At 34.1% G+C, this 18,058-nt stretch overlaps 1 protein-coding gene across 1 annotated transcript; it reads left to right on the forward strand.

Moving 5' to 3' along the window:
- The first annotated feature begins 1,006 nt into the window (after window positions 1-1,006).
- On the forward strand, window positions 1,007-18,058 carry LOC110454348 (serine/threonine-protein phosphatase 2A regulatory subunit B'' subunit gamma-like). The gene is made up of 13 exons (XM_021503805.1): window positions 1,007-1,212; window positions 3,973-4,088; window positions 5,662-5,711; window positions 6,073-6,127; window positions 6,337-6,449; window positions 7,212-7,380; window positions 7,690-7,734; window positions 8,346-8,489; window positions 8,615-8,751; window positions 9,105-9,180; window positions 10,238-10,375; window positions 10,719-10,846; window positions 13,241-18,058. The coding sequence occupies exons 1-13, from the start codon at window positions 1,134-1,136 to the stop codon at window positions 13,347-13,349; spliced, it is 1,359 nt and encodes a 452-aa protein (XP_021359480.1). The 5' UTR covers window positions 1,007-1,133; the 3' UTR covers window positions 13,350-18,058.

An 18,058-nucleotide genomic window follows, 5' to 3' on the forward strand; every position in this document is an offset into this window, starting at 1 on the left:
TGCTCGTGGAGAATAACACAGGGCAGTGTCTTAGGCCCTTGTATTATTCATATGTCCACGATATGCCAAATGTTAGACTGTCCCTTCCGTCCTTATAGCCATTTTGATCTACTATTTTTATGCTGTGCTACAAGAATTAATACGTCTCTGATTTCACGAAGAAACATCCTCGGCCACTTCAGGGGTTACCCTAACAGGCGTACGTAAGTACGTAACCCCCGGAGTCGCGAGAGTGGGTATTTTCCGTCTGTTTAGTACATTTCACCTGTCAATATTGTTCGTGTAATTATTGTCTTTAGACTATATTCTTCTTTGATCAACGAAAATTTGTCATCTGCAATGGATGAAACGAATTATTTTCGTGCAGACCGTCAATTAAATAGTACATATTTTTTCTTCATTAGTCCTAGCTGATAAGTGCAACAGTAATCTTAAAAAGCGAATGCATGATATGTATATATATTGACTTAATTAATTTTTTTCGTTTCCGATATACCACGGAAGTCTGCGACAATACAAAGATCTCCACCCGCCGTTTTTATCAGTATACAATCCGCTTCTATCCGCAAACTATTTGTACAGAGCATTCCTTTGTTTGTAAGATTCTTGCGCCATAACTGGAATTCCTGTGTCTAGTTCATACATGTCAGTGATCGTCTGCTACTACTTAATCTTTTGTCTCAGACACACCTAAATATAATAATATTCCCTGGCCAAATTTTGGCGCCTGTTGTAGAAGCAGCTCTACGTACAGATGACGCAATTACTTTCTATCTCAAACGACATCGGAAAAGACCTCAAATCTACTCGATTTCCTTAAACGATATTTGGTAAACATGTACAGTTACTTTAAATAGCTTGTGTGTTTAATGTATTGATACTCTTGGCAAGTTGTAACATGTGTTCTAAAATATACTCGAATTATTCCCCTTTGTAGAAAAGGCTATGCACACAAGGTGTCACTACAGTCGTAACCCAGGGAATTGACCAATCAAGAACACTGTTATTAAAATGAAGAGGGAAGGGGAAAATTCAAAGATGGATGAATATCGGCAAAGCACAACATAACATTGGTGTCACTTGCATTATATCATTCAAATCTGTAAATTATCTCATGTAGCCAAGAAAGCGAAATGACGCTGACGGCGTTAGAGAAGAGAAATATGATGGAATGGGTTAAAATTCTCAGGAAACTAGTTGAAAGAAAGAAAAGTAAGTTGTGTCAGAAAAGTGCGTCTGCAAACGCAGATAATCTGCGTGGACATGTCTTTGTCTGTTATTTCTTGCATCTCTGTATAGCAAGAAACTAATTGACGCGTGAAATAGAACGCAAAAACAATTGGTCAGTTATTAGTTCATGCCATTGCTGTAAACGGTGTATGTAGTGGTAGATGTTCTAGGTCTGTGACATTTGGAATTTATAATTAAATAAACAAATAGATCTGCGGCATTCATAGAAGTGATCGGTTTCATATTCAGTAGCTAGCTGTATTTGCAAAGAAGAGTATTGTTACGCGTTCATAATTTTTGGTAAATTAATGGTGAAAAATAGAAATTAAAATCTGTATTTCACACAAAACACAGTGTTTAGTGAATACTAAAAATTAATCCATAACAGTATTATTAACCGAAAGTATCCCGAAACCAAGCCCCTGTGGTGCTGGACTCAGCACCTTTGGTCCATGACTGTGGTTAACAATCAGGCTGCACATGCTCAAAGTTAAGTTTTTTCACAAGTTTTAAATATTTGTGTAACAGGGAAGATAGTTGTGTGAATCTAACCATTGATCCTCAGCTTGTCTACCAATCAAGATCTAGGGTGAAACTAGAAGGTGACCATGATCATACATATAGCAATGTACAATTGATTTATGGTTATATCGGCCCAAGGTAAAAACGGCCTCGATTTACCCAAGTGAAATCGGCCCAAGGTAAAATTGGCCCTAAGTATACATGGAATATACATAAATGTTATAATTATCCCTTTCTTTGGGTTTCATTTATATATCAACCTCTGAACATATATATTTAAATTAATAAATTCCTTTCTGCATTTCCTTGTCTCAGTCGCGAGTTCCACAAGGGGAGGTAGCCTGTACTAATGTAATCTGTTATATACGTCGCGTAAGATAGTTATCATTTTGTGTGTAATCTGAAACACTGACTTTATTTAATTAGATTTAATTATTCGAATGATTTTTTCTTATATGATTAATGAGGAAGTTAGCCGATGCATACAGTCTGGTAGGCGAACATCATTGTTTGTGTAAGGCAATAAAAACAAAACAACACCAGTACGTAATTAAATAAATCCTTTAATGTATTTATTTAAATATAATTCTATTGATAAATGTATAAATCCCATGTATTTAACATATAGATACATAGAAGGGCCGATTTTAACTTGGGCCAATTTCACTTGGGTAAAATAGGCCTGGCTGATATTACCTTGGGCCGATATAACCAAATACCGTACAATTATATCTGCCACACTACTTCCCCTCTTTTTAAATGTGTTTGTTTTCAAATACTGCATCAACACAACTTCTATTCCGTGTTTCAAAACTGATGGCTGAATTCCTACTTTCCAATGCAACCCTTTAACATTTCCATAGGGGAGGTTATGCATGTTCAATTATTTACTTTAAAATCGGAAATCGTAAACTTAATATTTTGCATACTAAGCTCTGACACCAGTGCAGTTCCCTTAATTATGACCTTTTTAGAGTTAACCTTGTTGAGAGTGCATCTTGTAATTGTGGTCATCCTTGTGAAAATGTCTTTCACTATTTTATGAATGTCAACTTTTTACAAACGATGTAAGACATATTTTGGTTCAAAATTTGATTTAATAAGAATGTTGCGTTAAATTTAGAAATTCTTTTGTTTGGCAATTCACAATTTTCCGTGGACCTTAACTCAAACATTTTTAGATCTGTGCAAAACATTATTAAATCCAGCAAGAGATTTTGAATTCAGATTGTAATAACATATTGTAATGTCATTTTAAATGTATATTGGGAGAAGGCGTTGATAAGTTTTTATAACTTGTGCCTAATCCCTTGTCTAATTTTGGCAATAAATATGTTTAAACTAATGTATGTTCACAATTAAAAACATACCAATATGTGTGTTTATCCACTAGGGATCAAATAACTCTTTAAAAAAGATGACATTCTGAGTTGTTCTTTAGATGAAATCAAGAGATATTCTAATTCTTAGAATGTAGGAACAGTTTCATAGCTTGAAAATGTTAAACTTAACTTGAGGGTCCAAAATCGTGTCTCCCTCCAAAAAAGGGTGAGTTGGCAAGCAAGTATACAAATTTTTCAATAGTTCTGTTAATATTTCCCGTGCTCAGATTTTGTGTTTGAAAAATCTGAATTGTAACTATGGCAGGTTCTATCCATCACTAGATGATTTTTTTTGTTTTCATTGAAATAAAAATGTGTTCTAACTTCCTTATAAATTTTACTGGAGGTTAACGGTATTCAAATTATGCAAGTAGTTTAACTAGTTTCTTGTGTATAACCTTTTGATCTTTCAGGATGATAGTTAACGTTCTGATAGATAAGTTACACTAAGTTATGCTCTCTGCACCCCTGAAATATATATGTCATAGCAAAATTGAAGGCACAAATAAAGATAGCTTTGATGAACATCAAAGGATTGAACTAGTCTTCTAGTCTCACACTAGTGACGCACACTGAGCATTCAATTTTGCTATGGCATATTCCGGGGGTGCAGAGAGGAAAAGTGAGCGTAACCCTGAAGTATCAAGGATGACAAGACTCACCAATGATCACATTTTCTCTTTATGGTGTATCTTCATGATCAGTGAATTACAAATAACCATTAAGAATATCAGAAATATTTAACTAATGATGAAGGTGAAATATATCTAGAAAATATTAAGCTGACTTCAACTTGAATCTTTCATTAAAAAATAATTTTGCTCTATATTCATTTTAGGTAAGAAGAACCCAGAAGAAACCAAATGGGAAGAATCTGAAAAATTTGATCAATATTACAAGCAGTGGAAAGGTCTTAATGATAACTTCATCAATGTACCCACACTTTATGTAAAGGTATGTAAAATTGTATGTTTAACTTTAAAAAGGAAGGACAGTACCTTAAACTCAAAAATGTTTAGTGCTACATATGCAAGACCACACATTTTTGTTTTTCTAACGAATCAGAAAGCACTCATTTATTGCGCTGACGAANTGAGTTTATTACGCTGACGAATATATTCACGAGCGCACGAGTGAATATATACGTCCGCGCAATAAATGAGTGCTTTCTGATTCGTTAGAAAAACACAAGTGTGTGGTCTTGCTTAAGCTTTTATCACATACCTTCCGTATTTGGTAAAGATCGATACAAAGATTATATAAACTTTGATACGTTTTGCAAATACCAGGATCTTTTCAGTTCGCCATGACAAGTGGATTCCCATAAAAGGTAGTTCCCGCTAGTAGGTAAATACAACATTCTGTATTGCACATGTGCAATTCGAAATGTTGTATTTACCTACTAGCCGAAACTACTTTTTATGGGAATCCCTTTNTATATACTACAGGGAATGTTTGTCACAGTTCTTCGTCCACACTTATCATCCTACAGGACCTAAAACTCAAAAATGTTTAGTGCTGTATATATACCTTTTATCACATACCTGTTGAATCTTGTTATAGTAATACAAGCAATTTTCAGACCATGAAATACAACGTTCTGTATTGCACATGTGCAATTTGGAATGTTGTATTTACCTACTAGCCGGAACTACTTTTTATGGGAATCCCCTTGTCATGGCAAACTGTTCCCGGTATTTGCAAAAAATATCAAAGTTTAAAACATGTATGTATCCATCTCTACCAAATACAGAAGGTATGTGATAAAACCAAGACCACACACTTGTGTTTTTCTAACGAATCAGAAAGCACTCATTTATTGCATGGACTTATATATATATTCTTCCCGCAATAAACTTGTGCTTTCTGATTCGTTAGAAAAACAAAAGTGAGGTCTTGCATATATACACTACTGGGAATGTTTGTCACAGTTCTACGTCCACACTTATCATCCTACAGTACCTAAAACTCAAAAATGTTAAGTGCTGTATATACATTATATACTACTGGGAATGTTTGTCACAGTTCTACATCCACACTTATCATCCTACAGTACCTAAAACTCAAAAATGTTAAGTGCTGTATATACATTATATACTACTGGGAATGTTTGTCACAGTTCTACATCCACACTTATCGTCCTACAGTACCTAAAACTTAAAAATGTTTAGTGCTGTACATGTATATACACTATATACTACTGGGAATGTTTGTCACAGTTCTACATCCACAGGTACACTTATCATCCTGTATATCGGGACGACTGGGAATATTTGTACAAAACATATATACTAGACTTTTCCACTGCGAAGAGTAAAAATATATATTTAACTGACAAAAGGGTGAAGATTTCAAAAGGGGGAGACTGTCCCATTCTATTGTGTTTATATACACCAAATTTAAAGATGTAAACAACAATGTAAGCATGCAATTTATTGGAGTGTAATGAAGCTTTTTTTTTGCAAATGAAAAGATTATTTATGTATAAAATAAACCAATTTCATTGCAATATTTTGATCTGTTTCAGCTTCCTTCTGAAGAAGAACCTTTACTTTTGAAGCTAAGAGAGGAATCTAGGTTTGCTTTTACTATACATTTATTACAATCCTTAATGCAAAATTTGCAATATTGATAACATGATTGTTTAATGATGTGTTAATTTTGTAGCTAATTAATATAATGATTTGTTGTTGTTGTGTTTTTTAAATTATCTACCATGTTGCAAATAATTTGGCAAATTAAATTAATTAATAACATGTAAATTGTATGTATTTTAATAGTACATTGTATAGCTAAAAACCAAAAAATATTTTGTTCTCATAACTTTTTACTTTCAATAGCATATTATAGATGTATTTCTTATGCTAACTGCATGCCCCAATACAAAATAAATTGAACATGTATGAACGGAGAGTTAATTGTTGATTTCTTCTTACAGAGCTGTTTTTCTTCAAAGAAGAAGCAGAGAACTGTTAGATAATGATGAATTGCAGGTATAGTAATAATTACTTTCAAACAGACGTTAAGATGACTGGCTTTATTGAAGTTTTGTTATGTATCTAAATGAGGCAAAATCTGTAATACACAAAGCAATGAAATATAAATCTAGCAGAGTTAATGTGCTCAATCAGTAAATATCCAGAGGACAGCAGTGTTAATACCCATTATTATGAAATAAATGATGAACCAATGTGTTTTACAGCGTCTGTGGTTCCTGTTGGACCAGCATCATACACCTCCGATTGTAGGAGAGGATCAGATGATCAACTATGAGGACTTTCTCAAAGTGGGAGCAGAGGCTGGAGCCAAATGCCAGTAAGTAGGCTGCAGACAGGATTTATAATATCTATCTGTGGTCCTGCCTTTCCTTAGGCCAGTCGAAACACCTTGATTTTATCTGTCCATCAATGCAAGAAAAGTAATCGAAAGTATATGTTGAACATTAATATTAATGCATACCACCTACGGTTGTTGGTCACCTGTTCAGACATTTGTCACACCATCTCCTTAAATGAATGTTGGTAGTGAGCAACCCATATGAATAACTTTATAGTTTTAACTGCAGTTTAATTCTCACCTCCGTAATGAGGGTGAATTATCATAACAGTATACATTACTGCTGGAGGGGACCAAAAGTTTGCACTCTTTTATTCACTGTCATTTTGTCCCAGCTGGGCATTACTCATACACTGTGTCCACTACAATTGTTGAATTATTTATGCAGGTACCTAATGGGATAACATAGTCTATGTTATGGCTCTTAGTTCATTTTTGATACCAATGTTTGTCTGGGGTTGGGGGATCACTGATTGCTTGCAATACTCTGCTGCTGTGTTGGTATGTGTTACATGTTTGTAAATGATTTGTATCTAAATTTTTGGTTTTGATGGTTTTTCATTATGTTCTTTTCTCTTCAGACCAGAATAATACTAATTTTATAATTCTAATTGTTCAAAATATTTCTGTTATATATATATATATTGTATATAATATGTAAATCCTAAACTGTCGCTTAGAAGTATAATACATGAATATGTTTTTGCATAAATGGCTTATACATGAAATGTGCATTCTCAGGCAATTTTTCAAAGCAGCAGTTTTCTGCAAGCTTCTACAGGCTGATCCCTATGGAAGAATATCAATCATGCAGTTCTTTAACTATGTCATGAGGAAAGTGTGGCTGCACCAGACGAGGATTGGGCTGTCACTTTATGATGTGACTGGTCAAGGTTACCTCAAAGAATCTGTAAGTTTAAATAGAAACTGGGGAATGCATTGTGTTAACTTGCCAACAAAAAAGACTTCCATTGATATATTGTTAGTTATAAGTTAAAGTACCATTGATCAGTTGTTTACTCATCATAGCAGTAATGAGGTGCCTATCAATCATATTATTGTCTAATCTTACAGGAGTATGATTATATTGCAATTACTGTTAGGTTCAAAACAAACTTACCATTTATTATTCATACCAAACTGATGAATCTCATTCCGAAGTTAACAGAATATGTTTAAGTGTCTATTGTGAAGCAAAACTCTCTGTTTGATTTTGCAGGACCTTGAAAACTACATTTTGGAGTTGATACCCACTTTACCACAGGTATATATTTGGATTAGATTGATAACATGTGGGGAGTATTCCAGTTAAGGTTTACTTCAGTGTTGGTGGTTTTTTTGAGGCAATTACTGCATCATATGCTGAAAATGGAAATGAAATACATATGTGTGCAGCCCCCAGAAAAAGTCCATTTGAACAATATGAGGTTTTTTAATTGTAAGAAACATTTAAATTTTACTGTTTTTAACGCACATTCTTAACCCATGTTTGTCGACATGTATGTCCCAAACACTATTCCTGGAGCAAGATATGAAAACAGAAGGATTTGTTCAGCAAACTATCAAAACAAATAGTTTGCATGAGTGTATGATCAGGCATTAGGAACGGCTGGGGCCATGAGCCATGGACACTTTCAAAATTGAAGTGGCCCACAACATTTGATATCTAGCCCATCGAAATAGTTACTGGTAAAATGGCCCTTCGTCGTCTTTATCACTCTATGACATCATTATATTAAAAAAAGTTGTACTGACATCTTTTATGTGATCCTAAATCTTGAAAGAAAAGTTGTCATATTAAAAGATTACTCCCAACAGTTCTGGTCTCAAATATTCTGTCAGGTTATTCATTAACTAAATTTTATTTATTTTCAGCTCAATGGCCTTGAGAAGTCATTTTATTCCTTTTATGTGTGCACAGCTGTAAGGAAATTTTTCTTCTTCTTGGATCCTATGAGAACGGGAAGAATAAAAATACAGGATATACTGGCTTGCAGCTTCCTGGATGACCTTTTGGAGGTAAGCTATGGTGTCATGTATTCCTTAGAAGTTGTCTGTATTTTACTATTCTACTGTGGGTTTTTTTATCAGTTCTGTATAAGATGTACTTTATATAACCCATTTCGTTTTCCCATTACACCTAGTTAAGAGACGAAGAACTGTCAAAAGAAATGCAGGAGTCCAACTGGTTTTCTGCACCCTCTGCTCTCCGTGTTTATGGACAGTACCTCAATCTGGATAAAGACCACAATGGAATGCTGAGCAAAGAAGAACTTGCCAGGTTTGGTGCTACTCTGTTTTACTAGATGATATGTTGTACAGTGTTTTTAACAAACTGAAGACATTGTTTCTCTAGAGACAGTACATGTATTAGCTCTAGGGATCAGGGTACACAAATTACTAATTTCTTAATTAACATAATTTGTAAAAGTGGTGAACTGTCTTTAATTTTCTTTTTGTAATTATTAACAAGAACATAATAAGCAAACTATATAATTCTTTATCAAATTATATCTCTCAATACCTCTATTAGATGGGAGAGGTAATAAATAGTTTGATAATTTAAGTTTCAGTCATGTATGAAGCCTGGTTGAAGAATGCCACTGAACATAAGAATTTCTTTGGTAATTTTAGGTATGGCACAGGCACACTTACTGATGTGTTCCTAGATCGGGTATTTCAAGAATGCTTGACATATGAAGGAGAAATGGTAAGTTATTTCTGAAGAAAGACTGTTTTCAGTATCCTCTTTTCCATTGATAAAATGTTGAAGAGTTTGGACATTCACCAAAGTAAGATAATCATTCATGATTTTGTATATTCAATGTCTCCTCATGTATTTGTAATAAACAATAGATTGTCAGCTTTGTCTTTTATCAGTCTTTATGTTTTTGAATTCTGACATTTATCCTTGAACATATTTTTTTTTTATTATTAAATGCTTTGGATTCATGTTTTTCAGTCTGAAAATCTGATCTGACAGTTAATCTCATTCATATTTTTTCATAATATTCCCGACAAGTCATTGGCCAGGAGTGCATCACGTGTCCACCGATAAAAACCGATATTGACTTGGAGTGCATGATTTTTGTTGAAGGACTGGGTGTTTCTAAAAATAGAATTATGACGTGTCTCCAAACGAACGCATCGTCCCGCTTCCGTAGATTTTTGCTGTGATTTTTTTACGGATTGCTAACATTACTCTTTTGAAAATAATAAAACAATTGGCTTCGGTCAATACCTGGATTTATCGACCCTAGGAAAGATATATTGACCTCGGACTGCATCCTCTGTCAATATATATTTTCTCGGGTCGATAAATCCAGGTATCGACCTCGGCCAAAGGCTATAATTGAATAATATCACATGTTTTTTATATTCTCCTGAAGTTTATAGAACCTCTCATTATACAGTTATTCTTGACAGTATTATGGAATTTATGCTGCTATCACTTATGCTACAAATTTATTGCTTAGAATTGGCAGAAAAACTGATTGAAGTGGTAGCAGGTTTAGGCATATATGATTATCATAGAAGGAAAACTCCATTTTTTTTTTAAATTTCAAGGGAGTATAGAAAGAAAGATCAAATGAGTATTGGACCAATCATTGACACTAGTTTTGTATTGTCTGGCGATGAAATGACAAAACTATTTATCACTAAAATAATAATAACACTATGTCAATAGCCACATAAGCAAAGTTGTTTTTGTTCCCATGTAAAACAAGTTGTCACTTTGGTAAACATCTTTTTTGTTTCTTTTATAGGACTATAAGACCTACCTAGACTTTGTTTTGGCATTGGAAAACCGACGAGAACCACAAGCTTTACGCTACCTATTCAGAATCCTTGATGTTCAACATAGAGGTTCACTGAATGTATTTTCTCTCAATTACTTCTTCAGGGTAAGAAAACTTAAATTTTCTGCCATTCATATATTAGATAAAAGGTGTTCCAGCTCTGACAGCAGTGAAGTAATGTATATTATATTAAAGTTCACTGCAGTTAATTAAAGTTTTGTTTAATATAGACTGCTCAATTTATAATTACACCTTAAATTGATTGTTATTTGGAACATTTGATGGTGTCATATAAGACACCACTCTATCATGTCTACATTTGCTTTGAATGTGATAAGACATGTCAACATTTAACATTGTGTTTAATTAGTGCTTCAGAGTGAGTTGTGAAAAGCACTTACATAAGATAACCTCTAAAATAAGTGTAATAATTCTTTGGTGTATCCAGGCAATTCAAGAACAAATGAAGCTTCATGGCCAGGAACCTGTGTCATTCCATGATGTCAAGGATGAAATCTTTGATATGGTCAAACCGAAGGATGATCTTAAAATCACATTACAAGATCTGATAAAAAGGTAAAAATAAACAGGAGGGTACATAATTGGATTTTGGTGTACAGGTAAGAAATGTAATACTTTTGTTACAACCTGCATACCTTTTCAAGTGAAGTTGGGAGATTCTTGGAAGGTTTTTTAGCAGATTACGATAGAATTGATTATGATTTATATACTTACCCATCATGATAAGTTGGTGATTTGTTCTTATCGCCATTTGTCTGTGATCCACTCTTGATGTTTTTTGTTATCCCCTTTTCTAGAGAAGTGCAAGAAGAATCTTTCTTACATTTCATATTTGTTCATACTTTCTGAAATTTTGCCAGCTGGTTCCCTTTGTTCCTTAAAGCTGACAGTGAAATTTAAAAAGCTTTCAATTGCAATTAAAAAAAAAAATGTGGTTGTTGTGGTTTTGAGATCTTCCCCGACTATAGTTTCTAAGGAAGTGTCGACATTTTAGTTTGTCCTTGCTAAGTAACGATTATGGGTTTCGCTGGGTATAAAAAGCGCATTACTTGTCAAACCAGTTATCATTTGTTCAACGTGTGCGCAAGGTGACACTACTATACTACTATATATGTAACACTTTAATGGTTTTTTTACCAACATTTTGTATCAGTTCAGTTGAATAAAATCAAAATGGAACACATCAAAGTAGGCATTTATCTAAGAAAAGTGGAAATACATTTAGTAGTAAAATATGACCAATTATAATATAATGCACAATCCTACCTACGCTAATACCTACCTTTTAGATATCCAACTAGTTATAACCTCCTGTGTGAAAATAATACTAATTCCAATCATTTCCATGAGAACGGTTCAATTATCAAATTTCTCATTGTTGACTACACACCTGGAAGTGTCAATTTCGCACGTGTTTTGCTAGTAAAGCGTCTATACGACGAAGACACCGAGTTCATAATAAAGTTTTGTGTGTTGGTGCAGTTCTATGGATAATGCAAGTGAAAGAACGATGATATAGGTAAACAGGATTTATAGAAGTATTTTCAGTAATATACCTTTTATTTTGGATACACAAATTTGGAGAATGTGCCATAGGTAACAAACAGCTTGGCCGTGTTTCGAAGTCTTCAGATGAGTGCGTTTGTTTTTTGATATCGGTTGCCGATCAGGGTGCGTGGTGTATTGAATTGCAAGATGGTCAGTTGTAGAATGATAACTGGTTTGACAGGTAATACACTTTTTATACCCAGCGAGACCCATACATTTCAGGGTTCGAATTTAACCAGATTTTCTACTTGCATTTTTTTGCAAGTGGTATTTTTTCTTACTTGCTAAATGAGAAAACAACTTGCAATTTGCATTTTTCCAACTTTATTAGACATGTTAACTTAGAATTAAATTCTAAAACAACACAGTATTAACTGACATTTTAAATTATGGACGTTGGGATGTATACATGACGCAAACCTTGCTGTGAAAGGATGCTGGCCTGCTCAGGCTATTCTAAGATAAAGCATAAAAATTGCATCTTAGTTTCTTGCTCCATATAGTAGAGTATTTGGTCTTTTCTGTCTTTATCCAGACAACCACCATCTTGTCACAGCAGGTTTTGGGTCATACTCTCTAAGGGCAACATCAGCAACTTGTCCATTTGTTATTTTGCCGGTGCAGTGAGCTGTGAAATTTAACCTTGGGAAACCCCAATACAACCATGTGACTAGTCAAGCCTATCGTATTTGCGCTATAAATAGTTACTAAAAATAGATTTCCGAAAAACATCATGTATGCGGTAAACGTCATCATTATTTGTGCAGGTACTTCCTAACGGACATGCGCACGGGACATGTATCGATTGTAAACTTCTGTTCATGACAAAAGCGGAATCATTCATTCGGCGAATGACAAGAATGCGCTTAAATGACCGCGAGAGAATTTGTAAAGACCAACCATTAGAAATAAGGGTTATTCAGCCCAAAATTTTCACTCGCAAAAAAATGCTGGTGTCTGAAATCTCTACTCGCAGTTTGCAATTTGCACTCACTTTTCGCGAGTATGCGAGCTTAAATTTGAACCCTGTCATTTAAATGTGGATTATAGATGTTTACAAATCTCCCCACACACATTTAAATGTGGATTATAGATGTTTACAAATCTCCCCACACATTTTAATGTGGATTATAGATGTTTAAAACACCTAGATTTCAGAACTATTGCCAATGGAAAATAAACTCACACTGAGATGAGTTTAAAGAGTCTCAGTGTAAATATTTCCACACATGAGAATTTCGTATATATGCCAGCATAAGTCATGGATGGAAAGGTTTTAATTCAAGAATTGTCCATGTCACCATTGCTTGTCCTTTTCCCTTTAACATTTATGTATGAGTACCAGTTTTGTATTATTATTTCTGCATCTAAAGGCCTTAACATTGTATTTTGTTTCTGCAGTGGGAAAGGTGATACAGTGGCCAGCATCCTCATAGATCTCAATGACTTCTGGACCTATGAAAATCGGGAGTACCTTGTGCCAGACACATCAGAGGAGTCTGAAATATGACCCTGATCCAAGACTTAGGGACCATGTGCAAATCAAGTCACTACACATTACACCACACCTATCCACAAAGGATGCACAAGTGTTACTGCCGGGAAACAGGCATTGCTGGAGATTTTGGTACAACACTGCCTGGAAATGTTACAGGTTTAACTGCCAGGAACTCGATGTCTGTTCTATCCGTTTGTCAAATTATTGTAAGATGCATAATGTCTGTTGGCTGTCTAGAAGAGGAGGTTGACGTGACTCTATATAGGAGTCTTGTGCATTTCATTGTATTGCAATACAAAGGGATTTGGGGTTAAAACTACTTTTGTTGATTAAATTTGGGGTTGTATTGCCTTATTTAAAATGAATGTTGACATTTGATACATGTGATATGGTATGCAGATGTATGAGAGTTTCAGACTTACTATGGTAAGTCATAAATCGTCAGTGTATCAGCTGTAATGTATGCATTTATGTGTTAACATTCAAATAGCTATTGTTTAAAAGTCTGTTTTTCCACAGTAGATGGTGGACAAAACTTTATAAATACATATGAAATAGCACAAATATAACAATAAAAAAGTGTGAAAAAAAAGCAAAAGGGGAAAAAATGCCAAAAGAAGAGTTTTGAGTAGAATAGAGGATGTAATCCAGTAATGCTTGGGTTCTAACAGTACAAATTAGTTCTTAGGAATTATCGCATGTTTCTATGATTCTATGATAGAAACATCTACAAGCACTTTCAGTTCTAAACAGTTGTAATGCATACTAGTAGCTACAGTATAATGTTAGCAGTGTAATGTTTTATGGTGTTATAACCATGTACAAACATATACCAACCCTAGTAGAACCAGACAGTGCTAAAATGGTCAAGATCTCCCTTTTCTGTATTTAAACTTATTTGTGTAAAATATCAATCACCAGATCAAAATCTATAGTTTACGGTGTAATTTTGAATAGAAAAAAGTGTTGTAGAATGAAGTCGAGAGGATTTTACCATTAAAGAATGCTTAATAGCCAAGATGAAGTTTTAAAGCCTTGCACTTGTATAAAGGAATGAAGTTTTGGGCAATATGTAACCTATGTGGTCTTTTTTGGCTCATAAAAAGTACAACTACATATTGAATAACTAATGCAACATTAGTGTCTCCTATTTGAAGAATTATTTTTATGAGCAAAACACTCCAGACAGGTATACCGGTAAACATATTTGAGCCACCATTTCCAGTTGACATTATTTCGATGAAAAAAATTGTCTTTTCTTTCTATGAATTCAGAAGCAGGTTTATACATTGTAGTAGTTTTTGGATGTTTATTTGTAAGACCATCTGTTGTTACCTTGAGTATGCTAGATAGACAAGTGGTGATGAGCTATCCGATTTTGTACGTCTGTCTTGGGGAGAAAAAGATACAGAAAACTGGCAGCATCATAGACCAGTGCAATGGCTGTTGTCAATTGTGTTTTATGTATGCCAAAACTTTATCTCAATCAAAATCAAAATTTTATAATCGTCATGTATCATTCCCATTATGATAATGAGATAGTCTAATATGTGTATTTAATTGTCATACTGTTAATTACTTAGATTTTGTGCGATTCATTTTTCTGTACGCAGTCGCCAAGACATTAGTTGCGGTAAACTGACACTGTCTAATATTAGGTACACATAATTTGTAATGTGATTTTTGAAATCAAAATCGATGCTTAAAGTAAATTTAGGACAATACAAATATGACACAAAATCTAAGTTATCTATGGTACTTGATAAGGCCTCATTGATTTTGTATAGTAGTATTTTTGTGGTATAATCGATGTGGCAATAGTCATGCTGAAGATGGGTCCATCAATTGTAGTGTGTAGCATAAAGTGATAGTGAGTCAAGTGTTGTTTTGTGGATCGGGACAACATAGGTAGGGGAGAGTTATATAGACAGACATTTTATTGAATTCATCGTGTACAAGTTTATCTACTGTAATGGTGCAATTTGCAAAAATTCAGGTTTGTTTTTCACAAAAGAATTAGTCAAACATGAAGTCAGTGGCATCCCTATTGTTTCGTTGGATTCACCTTTGCGAAGTGTATTTTTGTTAGATTTATTTGTGTATTATGTGTACAGAGGAAATCCATTGATATAAAGGTCTAGATTGATTGTCATTAGGGAATAGCCTCATATACATCATCTGGATTGGGCATTCAAGACCAACAACGTAGTATGTACAGGTAGATGTATCATCTGTATTGGGCATTCAAGACCAACAACGTAGTATATACAGGTAGATGTTTGCTTGTACAATGGTATTGAAATGTTTGCAACATTTTTCCATTGGTTCAGTATTATATTTTTTATCGGGGGTGGTTTTTTTGTGTGAAAAGGATGTCATATATTCATGCACCAAAAGAGTGATTCTGCACAAATATTTAACCGAACAGGTAATATTCAATTTGCTGTTTCATGTTTTGTTTTGCCATAGATGCTGATTTTGCCAACATTATACATCACAAGGGTTCTTTTTTTATGGTACTGTTACAGATTTGGAGCAGATTTTGTTGGGATATTTTACCTTTATACTGTCTTGGGAAACCATGTACTTTTCTTTGAGAATTACTTGTGCATCATTTAATGTAAATCGTCTATGCAATCCACACAGTAGATATGCAGGGTGTCGATACTCTCTTAATACAGGGGTATACATTTTACTTTATTTGATTACCATACTTTATGCTTTTACTCAATTGTCGTTTCATTGGTATCAAAACATTTTCATGGCATAACTATTGTATTGTAAGATTTAGGGTACAGTGAGAAAGCCAGTAGTTCTATATTTGGACATCACTATCAACATATAATCTTGTTGTTACCTGGTACATGGTAAGTACGAAGACATTCATATTTAAATTTCCCTCTATCTGTACAAAGAATAGTTCCAATAGTATTACCAGTGGAAAGTACCATTTTGTACATATGATGTATAAGTAATGATATAAAAACATCTTGTAACTACACTTAGGAGTGTGGTAACAAAAACAAAATGGTATGATGTTAATGGTCACTTGTTAAGTAAGTGTGGAGACTAACACATAAATATTTACTAACACTAACTTGATCCGTCCATGTTCCCCACACCAAAGGATAACATTGAATCTGTCTCCACGAATATTTACTGTCAACATCTGTGATTGCAAGTAGGTATTAATTTACTGTTGAGAACTTTTCCTTGACACATGTATGAAATGGATTCTGAAAATTCTTGATTGGAGACTGATCCCCCTCCTTTTATGATGACTATTTTTGTTGTAGTGTACTATTCCATACATTCTTGCATTTACAAATAGGGATTCATTATGCTCAATTTGTCTCATCTTACAAATCCAGTTGTCTGGAAAAGGATTTATAAGCAGACTGTTTCTTAAACAGTACTAACATCAGAATGAAAATGTACTTCTTTGAACGTTTTATCCAATATTGGCACTAATTATGTGGATACATGTCATTCCTATAGACAAAAGCTGATTGTGATATTTGTACGTCGGCCAAATATCCCTGTACACCAAATTAGAAAATCCTTGAAAGTCTGTGATAACTATGTATTCACCCTGTGACTGTCAAACAGCTGTCATTGTAAAAATAGCTTGTGGGAGTTCAAACATTATTGTGGTAGTTGTATCTATCAAATATATTTCATGCTCAAAATGGTACTTGGTAAAATTTGTAGTTTTCTGCTTCAGTAGAAATTGAAAAAAAACATGTCCATTTTTCTACACTTTTTGTTTCTGTTGTTTTAAGTGAATATGTATCAAAACCATAATGTCAAATGGATTTTGCCTAGGTAGTCATAGGTATTGTAGTGTACATGTAGTGGTCAAGTCTGTCCTCCCTGACACAGGAGTCCTGGTTATGTACAGAGTATATAAAGCCTATTGCTTCCCAATCTATATCCCAGTCTCTGGTGATACTAGACCTACAGGATATATACACTGTATAGGATGTAGGCTACTACCTACAAACGTCCTTAAATGACCTTAGCTGTTAATAGGATGTTAAACAAGATAAAACCAAACTACTACCTACAGCATATATACACTGTATAGTGTGTAGTCTACTGCCTACAAGATATATACACTGCAAAGTGTGTAGTCTACTGCCTACAAGATATATACACTGTATAGTGTGTAGTCTACAGCCTACAATGATAGATACACAGGATATACACACTGTATAGTGTGTAGTCTGCTACCTACATGATATATACACTGTATAGTGGGTAGTCTGCTACCTACAAGATATATACACTGCAAAGTGTGTAGTCTACTGCCTACATGATATATACACTGTATAGTGTGTAGTCTGCTACCTACATGATATACACACTGTATAGTGTGTAGTCTATTGCCTACAAGATATATACACTGTATAGTGTGTAGTCTGCTACCTACATGATATATATACACTGTATAATGTGTAGTCTACTACCTACAGGATATATACACTGTATAGTGTGTAGTCTACTACCAACATGATATATATACACTGTATAATGTGTAGTCTACTTCATTACGAGGTCTATTATTAAGCAATTTTCATCAAAAGTTAGAAATAATGCCAAAGGCTACCGATCACAAATCCTTCATTGACATGTCAGAATATTATCGTGTAAAAAGATGTTTGATGACGAATTCTGTACAACCATGTGATTGTGTGTAAATAAAGAGAAAACAAACAGAG

This window comes from Mizuhopecten yessoensis, unplaced genomic scaffold, assembly GCF_002113885.1.
Source record: "Mizuhopecten yessoensis strain PY_sf001 unplaced genomic scaffold, ASM211388v2 scaffold7781, whole genome shotgun sequence".
Taxonomy (NCBI): Eukaryota; Metazoa; Mollusca; class Bivalvia; order Pectinida; family Pectinidae; genus Mizuhopecten; species Mizuhopecten yessoensis.

What these genes read in the sequence shown, in the direction of transcription:
- LOC110454348 (XM_021503805.1), top strand. Translation starts at nt 1,134, where the DNA reads ATGACGCTGACGGCGTTAGAGAAGAGAAATATGATGGAATGGGTTAAA. An exon ending in GAGGCTGGAGCCAAATGCCA is followed by an intron (nt 6,450 to 7,211) that starts GTAAGTAGGCTG and finishes GTGCATTCTCAG; the next exon opens with GCAATTTTTCAAAGCAGCAG. An exon ending in AAGGTTACCTCAAAGAATCT is followed by an intron (nt 7,381 to 7,689) that starts GTAAGTTTAAAT and finishes TTGATTTTGCAG; the next exon opens with GACCTTGAAAACTACATTTT.